Source organism: Dermacentor andersoni, chromosome 10, assembly GCF_023375885.2.
Source record: "Dermacentor andersoni chromosome 10, qqDerAnde1_hic_scaffold, whole genome shotgun sequence".
NCBI lineage: Eukaryota > Metazoa > Arthropoda > Arachnida > Ixodida > Ixodidae > Dermacentor > Dermacentor andersoni.
Window position 1 is genome coordinate 41,496,962 of NC_092823.1, and position 8,610 is coordinate 41,505,571.

At 47.7% G+C, this 8,610-nt stretch overlaps 1 protein-coding gene across 1 annotated transcript in view; it reads left to right on the forward strand.

Annotated features, from left to right (window-relative positions):
- The window catches only part of LOC126546264 (steroid hormone receptor ERR1-like), a 154,401-nt gene that overhangs the window by 128,756 nt on the left and 17,035 nt on the right, over positions 1-8,610 (forward strand). The window contains exon 8 of the mRNA XM_050194417.3: positions 64-254. Coding sequence (XP_050050374.1) covers positions 64-254 — 191 coding nt within the window. The remainder of the gene's footprint in view (positions 1-63; positions 255-8,610) is intronic.

Sequence of the window (8,610 nt, forward strand, 5' to 3'; positions counted from 1 at the left end):
CTCGTGTACGCCCGTGCAACTGCGGGAGCCCCCGAACGAAAGGAATCGGTCATGCTGCTGCAGGTCGTGCCACCTGAGTCCCCCCGTGCGACTGATGTTTGCCTCGGACCTGATGGTGGACGAGCGGCAAGCGTCCGAGTGCCGGGCGGAGGAGTTGTTCCTGCACACCGCCCACCTGGTGAAGCGGCTCGAGGCCCTCTCCGTGTCACGAGAGGAGTTCCTAGCTCTCAAGGCCCTGCTACTCACCAATGCAGGTCAGTATAGGGCGGGCGACTCCTTGGCCTAGGGAACACGATGCCCCGCAGGGGCGTCTGCGTCAGCAGGCGTTTGGTGTATTGCGACACCACGTACCCGAGCACACGAGGTTTGGACCCTCCGGCGTGTAGCCGTGCGCAGCTTAGTTGTGTCGGGGGAAAGGGGGATCCTGGGGGTTGAGCCGAAGCTGGGTGTTTGGACCTTTAAGGCTCCCCGGCGGAGGCAACACACCTCTTCGGCCACGGCTTCACACAGACGGCACCTCCAGACTGACCCACCTGGAGGAAATCGGCAGTCGCCTTTTCCTGTCCCCCTCTCCATTCTTCGTCTTTCTCTCCCACTTGTACATCTTTCCTGTCTTCTCTTCACTTCCTATTACTTCCGTATTTCCTGGCGGCAAGGGTTAACCGTGTGTAATATATCCTGCCTTGGGTATATATATATTAGGTTATAGCGGCGATGCATGGCTGGCGTCTGCAGGTATTCTTCCAACCTTGTAGCGTCCCCTTGTTGGGCTCGGTGGTGGGTGGCCACCATCGCCGCCGAATTTTCCTGCTCTATATGGCAAATAACTTTCCTCCGCTACCTGATCGCTCCCTGAAGAGGGGGCGCACCGATGAAACATTCACTTTCTTCATGCAGCCAAAACAATCTTTTCCAAAGTATCATGTTGTACATAGTCAGAACGATAAGAAAACAGTCAGAATGATCTCACCATTTGTTGTAGCGAAATCTCTCACTGAAGCAATTGGCCCAGGCTATAAAGTAACGAAGATGGGAAGTGGCGATCTTCTTCTCGAACTCCGCGACAAAGTGCAGTATGACAAACTGTCGAAAGTTGTAGCATTTGGGGAAATTCCCGTCTCAGTGGGCCCACACAGATCAATGAACACAGTGCGCGGGGTCGTCTCAGAAGATGACCTCCTCGAACTGAGCGAAAGTGAACTCCTTGAAGGATGGCAAGACCAGAACCTAGTCAAAGTTCAAAGAATAACATTGAGGCGAGATGACAAGCAAATACCTACCAAACACATAATCATTACTTTCGGAACCTGCAACCTACCTGAAACAATAGAAACCGGTTACTGTAAGCTTCGCGTCAGACCGTATATCCCAAATCCGCGTCGATGCTTCAAGTGTCAGCGCTTTGGGCATGGGTCGCAGAACTGCAGAGGACGTGCTACTTGTGCCAAGTGTAGTTCTTCTGAACACACTTCTGACATCTGTACATCAACACACCACTGTGCCAACTGTGAAGGAGACCACCCCGCCTACTCCCGATCGTGCCCTACTTGGAAAAAAGAAAAACAAATCATAGAACTGAAAGTGAAACTCAACCTATCATTTCCAGAGGCACGTAAGCGTTTCTCACTTCAAAATCAGTCCAGTCCTTCCTACACCGATGTGGCGCGCCGGGGGGCAGCGCTACATCTTCAGGCGGCCGCGCAAGTCACACAGAGTGTGACGGCGGTTACGCCATCAGCCCCCCTGGCGGGAGCAGCCACGGCTCTTCCGCCCCCTACCACGAAGGGCCAGCAGACCTCCGAGCCTGCCGGTCCCAGGGCCACTGCTCGTGCAGACAGGCCCGAAAAACCCCCGCGCATTCCCGCTGAGCGGGCGTCATCCAGCGCCTCTGACGAGGCGATGGATGTAACAAAAACTTCTCCGGTGTCTCAGACGCCGAAGGAACGGCGTTGCTCCCTGGAGCGCGCCAAGAAAAAAGAAATACCCCGCATCAAGGGGCCTGAAAAGGTCCCTTGAGCCAGCCTAAGTGATATCTCTTGACACACAGCACATAAACACAAACAATATGGATACACAAATATTACACTGAAACGTGAGAGGTCTGATCCACAACCTCGATGATATCAAAGAACTCTTACACAAATACAATCCAAAGGTGCTGTGTGTTCAGGAGACACATCTTAAATTTACGCAAACAAACTTTCTTAGCAATACGCTATTTACCGGAAGGACCGAGAGGATGCTGTTGCATCGTCCGGCGGGGTAGCAATAATAGTAGACAGAGGCGTTGCTTGTCGGCAACTGCAACTCCGAACTCCTCTTGAGGCAGTTGCTATCCAAGCAGTACTATTCAATAAACTAGTTAATATCACGTCCGTATACATCCCCCCCAAGTTATCAACTCTCTAGCACAACATTTCAAAGCTTTATTGATGAGCTTCATCACCCTTACATAGTCGTCGGTGATCTAAACGCGCATAACCCACTGTGGGGCGACTCTCGCTGTGATGCGAGAGGACGGCTTGTAGAAAACATCCTGTTCTCTTCAAGTTCCTGCTTGCTGAACAAGAAAAAGCCAACATTTTACAGCTCTACACACAAAACATTTTCTTCGATAGATCTAAGCATAGCGTCTAGTACAATTGAGCCATATCTGGAGTGGGATGTCATTAATAACCCTTATGGAAGTGATCACTTCCCTATCGTTCTAAACCTCAAAAAACAAAGTGAGTGTCATGCACATCTTCCTCAATGGAAAGTTGACTCAGCCGACTGGACAAAGTTTCGCGAACTAACACAGCTGCCCTGGAATGATATCTCTGAACTTAGCTTAGACGACGCAGTAGCATACATAACAGCGTTCATTATTGAGGCTGCATCAGTATGCATTCCACAAACAAATGGGTCACCCTCGAAACGACGTATTCCATGGTGGAATGAGGAGTGTAGGGAAGCCAGGAAAAAGCAGAACAAGGCTTGGAGCCTCCTCCGTAACTCCCCAACCACAGAGAATCTGATTAATTTCAAGGCGATCAAGTCGCAAGGTAGAAGAACGTGCCGCTGCGCTAAACGAGAAAGTTGGAAAAGCTACATAAGCAGCATCAACTCGTATACAGACGAACGAAAAGCCTGGAACAGGGTTAACAAAATAAAAGGCCGCGAAACTCATCCCTTGCCTTTATTAAATACACAAGGAGACACTCTGGAGGATCAGGCAGATAGTCTAGGAGCACATTTCGAGCACATTTCTAGTGCATCTCATTACACAGATACATTCCTAAAATACCAGCGACTAGCAGAACAGATGAAATTGGGTCTGAACAGCTTATCCAATGAAGCATACAATCGTCCATTTGGAATGGCTGAGTTCCAGGCCTCACTGAATTGTTGCAACAAGTCCGCCCCAGGAAGTGACAGAATAATATATGAGATGATCAGACACATACACCTTGAAACCCAAGAAACACTACTGTTACTCTTCAATTCAATGTTCTCCGTAGGCTACATTCCGTTTGCCTGGAAAGAAGCAATCGTAATCCCCATTCTCAAAGAGGGCAAGGACCCTTCCTCACCCGACAGTTATAGGCCTATAGCTCTGACAAGTTGTATATGCAAATTATTTGAGAAAATGATTAACCGTCGCCTCATCCATTTTCTTGAAAGCAACAAGATACTCGATCCCTTACAGTGCGGTTTTAGAGAGGCCTTTGTCCACAAACAGTTTTTCCTGTCCGTATTTTTAGATATGGAGAAGGCATACGACACAACCTGGCGCTTCGGAATCCTCCGTGATCTGTCCGAAATGGGAGTTCGAGGGAACTTGCTATGCGTCATTCAGAGTTACCTCTCGGATCGCACGTTCCGTGTTAGAGTTGGTAACGTTCTGTCTCGTCCATTTACGCAAGAGGCTGGTGTTCCACAAGGAGGTGTGCTGAGCTGCACTCTTTTTATTGTCAAAATGAACTCCATCCAGACTGCCATACCACGTAGTATGTTTTATTCTGTATATGTGGACGACATCCAGATAGGTTTTAAATCATGTAATCTAAGTATCTGTGAGCGACAAGTACAGCTTTGCATAAATAAACTGTCTAAGTGGGCGGACGAAAATGGTTTTGAGCTAAATCCGAGAAAAAGTATGTGCGTCCTGTTCTCTAATAAGAGAGGTATACTGGCGGAACCTGTAATCAATCTCAATGGAGAACGGTTATCTGTGAGCTGTGAACACAAATTCTTAGGGATCCTTCTAGACAGTAAGCTAACCTTTGTGCCACACCTGAAGTATCTTAAGGCAAAGTGCCTCAAGACTATGAATCTTCTGAAGCTGTTGTCACGCACAGCTTGGGGAAGCGACAGGAGATGCCTAATAAAGTTGTACAAAAGTCTAATATTAACACGCCTTGACTATGGCGCCATAGTCTATAATTCTGCAGGACCTAGTAGTCTAAAAATGCTAGATCCTGTCCACCACCTAGGCATCCGCCTTGCTACAGGTGCCTTTAGGACTAGCCCTGTGCAAAGCCTTTACGTCGAATCTAATGAATGGTCCCTATACTACCAAAGGACATATTTAAGTTTTTCGTATGCCTTGAAGGTAAAATCAGCTGTGGATCATCCATGTCATTCAATTATTCACGACTCCTCCACGGCCAGGCTGTTGCGTAACCGCCCAGGTGTCCGGCCTCCTCTGTCCCTCCGGTTGGAAGCACTCTCAGAAAAAACAGGTGTCTGTCCTTTAGAGAATGTCTTAATGGCGCCCTCTCCGCTTCCACCGCCTTGGGAGTGGCAAACTATCCAATGTGACATCTCTTTCTTAGAATTATCGAAGCAAGCACCTGAGGCTCACATACAATCACATTTTATTGAACTTAAAGATAAGTATTCCTGTGACGAATATTACACAGATGCTTCGAAGTCTCCTGCTGGTGTTGCTTATGCAGCTCTCGGACCCTCATTTTCAACATCTGGTCCGCTAAACCCACACACCAGTATCTTTACGGCAGAAGCATACGGTATACTTTCGGCTGTTAAACACATAAGGCGCAGAAATGTCGCTAAGGCTGTTGTCTTTACAGACTCATTAAGTGTCGTGAGAGCCCTGATTAGCTTACGAAAGCATAAGAATCCCGTTTTGAATGAGCTGTATAGCTTGTTGTGCTACGCATATATGTGCAACCAAGCGATTATACTATGCTGGGTACCTGGCCATAAAGGCATAAAAGGCAACGTAGCTGCTGACGAAAACGCTACGTCAGTGAGTTTTAGCACCACAGATGGAAATATCCCCATTCCTGCCCCAGACCTAAAGCCCTTTCTGCACCGTAAATTGAGGAATCATTGGCAAGAAGAGTGGCATACACAAACACAGAATAAGTTACACATTATAAAACCAAAATTGCGGAATTGGATAAATGACAAAACAACACGGTACAGGGAAGTACTTCTCTCCCGATTAAGAATAGGACACACTTACAGTACTCACTCCTACCTCTTGACTGGCGGGGACCCTCCTACTTGTAGTAGGTGCGGCGATAGCCTGACTGTCCTCCATGTTCTTATCCAGTGCCCTGCAATAGAAACAGAGAGGAAAAAGTATTTCCCTTCTGCATATCGGGAAAATATACCACTTCACCCTGCATTTTTTCTTAGTGATGAACCGCTTTTTAAACTGCAAATAGTTTTAGATTTCTTAGCTGAAACCGACATCCTGAAAATAATTTGGCCAGGAAATTTTAACACGTGATTACCAGCCCTTGCATTCGAGGGCCGTCTTGATGATTTAGTGTAACTGTTGTCTGGTCTTATGTTTTTATCAAAACACAACTGCCATCGTCCACGTCCATAATTAATCAGTGTCATTATTTTACTAGCTATATATTTACGTCATTTAGAGCGAAAGTTTTAGGCCCTTATACAGCCATGTCACACCTACCATAATAAATTCACTGTCCACGCCATTCAGAATAAATCTTTTAAATTACCATTTGTCATGGCGCTCTTTGGCCACAACTGGCCCTTGCGCCATTAAAAACCACATATCATGGCCCTGGCTCACCCGTGTGGCATGGAACGGTGTGGACACAATCCCCGTCGGCTGCCAAGTACAGTGCAGTCCACTTATAACGATATCGAGAAAGACGAAAGATGTGACCGTTATAACCAATGATCGCTATATCTAGACTGCAGTTATTAAAAAAAAATATTTTTAAAATGCAGAACATACCTTTGCAGCTCCGAACTCGAATTCGCTACTTGTTCTAAAGAATGGATTATGTAAAAAGTAGGCCGTAAAAAACAAACTTTATTTCTAGCGCCCGTGACCGTGTCAAGGGTTAGGCGTGCCGAAATGTCCAAAATCTGCACTTGCTTTTGCGGCAGCTTCAGCTTCACACCCGCGGTGTGCATGGATGCCAGCTGCTGCTCGAACACTGGTGGCAATCCTTTAGCATGCATAAAATTAATTAAGGAGTCGATCAACGACAGTGCACTTTGCGTTGTCTTCGAGGTCGGGGTCAAGGAGCCACTGTCAATCTCGTTGTCACTGTCGCTGCTGCCGTCGCCACCGTCGCACAACTTTGCCGTCTGTCGAGACAGCACATCTTCGGCGATCGCCTCGTCGGTCACCTCATCGCAGAATGAGGCAGCACTGACTGCAGTCAAAAATTCCTCCTTCGACATACTACCTGTGTCACCAGTAGGAACGAGCTCACAGAGCTCAGTTATGTCAGCGGCTTCCGCCGTGTTGGTCTCAGTGGGTTGGGGAAGTTCGTCCTTACGCACAAAGCCCGCCTTTTTGAAGCAATTGGTGATGAACTACTGGTAAAGCGCCTCTTCAACATCGGCGAACAAAGGGTGCCTAACACTTTTCCGCTGATCGGCATGGCCTAGCCGCTGATAGCTCCTGCCTTCACAATCGCGGTGCTCCCGGTTTTCAAGATGGTCGATATCGTTAACTGGGCGAGCTCATACTTCTTCACAAGGGCGCTCACCTTGAAGCGCATCGAGAGTCCTGCAAATTATCCATCTTCATGTCAAGCGACACAGCTTTGCGCTTTGTTGGTGCCATCTTCGAACTGGGTTGAACCGTTGGTTGCACGCTGCTTCGGTGGCGTCAGCCTGCTATCGCGAGAGAGACGCGGGACGGGTGCCACCGTGCCGCGTTGCTTGTCGCTTTTTTTTCTTTCTCTCTCTTTCGGAGTGACTGTGGCCCACGCGCATGAAGCCGCTAGCGCCATCTTGTGGCATGCTGCGCCTACTCAGCTATTCTCCAGTGCGCGGGTAGGTCAGGACGCGCTGTGCGGTAATGGCAGCAGATATGAACTTACGGAGGTAAACATCGCCTCACCCGCCATGGTTGCTCAGTGGCTATGGTGTTAGGCTGCTGAGCACGAGGTCGCGGGATCGAATCCCGGCCACGGCGGCCGCATTTCGATGGAGGCGAAATGCGAAAACACCCGTGTACTTAGATTTAGGTGCACGTTAAAGAACCCCAGGTGGTCGAAATTTCCGGAGTCCTCCACTACGGCGTGCCTCATAATCAGAAAGTGGTTTTGGCACGTAAAACCCCATAATTTAATTTTTTAATTAAACATCGCCTCGTCTCGACATCGTTCGTTTCAGGGAACTAAGCAACGCAAATGTTACGATTATTTGGCATGGAAAACGCCGTCCAGACAGCAAAATTTTGATTGTTATATCCGATATGCTGTGACTAACCTATCGTTATAAATGGTTTTTTTCCACATAGACCTAATGCATAAAATGACACTCTCATGTTGACCCATCGTTATAACCTATATATCGTTATATGTGGTATCGTTATAAGTGGACTGCACTGTACCGCAGAGTTTCCTGTAAATAAATTTAGTAGAGGCCAGCATTACGATCGTTCAACTTCCGTGAGAATGATGGAAGTGCATGCATTTGTCTCGTCTTTGGGCTTGTGGCTTCGTTCTTGTGGTATTACGCTTTGTTTCTCTGTAAATCTTCAAGCACTCCAGGTTTACAGATTCTGTTTGTCTGTGCCCGCATGCGTAGTCATTACGAATTATTGCAGTTAACTAAGATGCGTGGCTTCTGAAAATGATCAAGTTGCAAAGTTTGAAAGTCACGAAAGCCGTTCGAACTTGGAAGGTCAAAGTTTAGGCAAATCCTTGTACTGCCTGTCATACTTTCAGTGCCCCTGGCCACTAGCTGCAGAGTTCACTCTAGTAATTCTTGTAGGAAATGCTATGGCAAGCACAAGTAGGCAGCCGGGTGGCGTCACACAGAGAAGGAGGCTTGTAAGCTGCGCTGTCGACTGGGCGCATCTGATTGATTCACGGGGGGTGACATTCTAAAGCAATTATGGGGATTTGAGGGCCGACGCAAGTGGAAGGCTCTGGATTAATCTTTCTTACTACCTGGGGTCCTTTAACATGCACGTAAGCCAAACTACACGAGCATTTTTGTGCATTTCGCCCACGCTGGAATGCAATCACTGCAGCTGAAGATGGAACCTACGACCTCGCGCTTGGCAGCATCAACACTGATCACATCAAACATGCCACGGCGTATGTCCTAATTAAAATGAGCTATCGTTGTGATAGAAGGTTGCCCTTGACACTATAT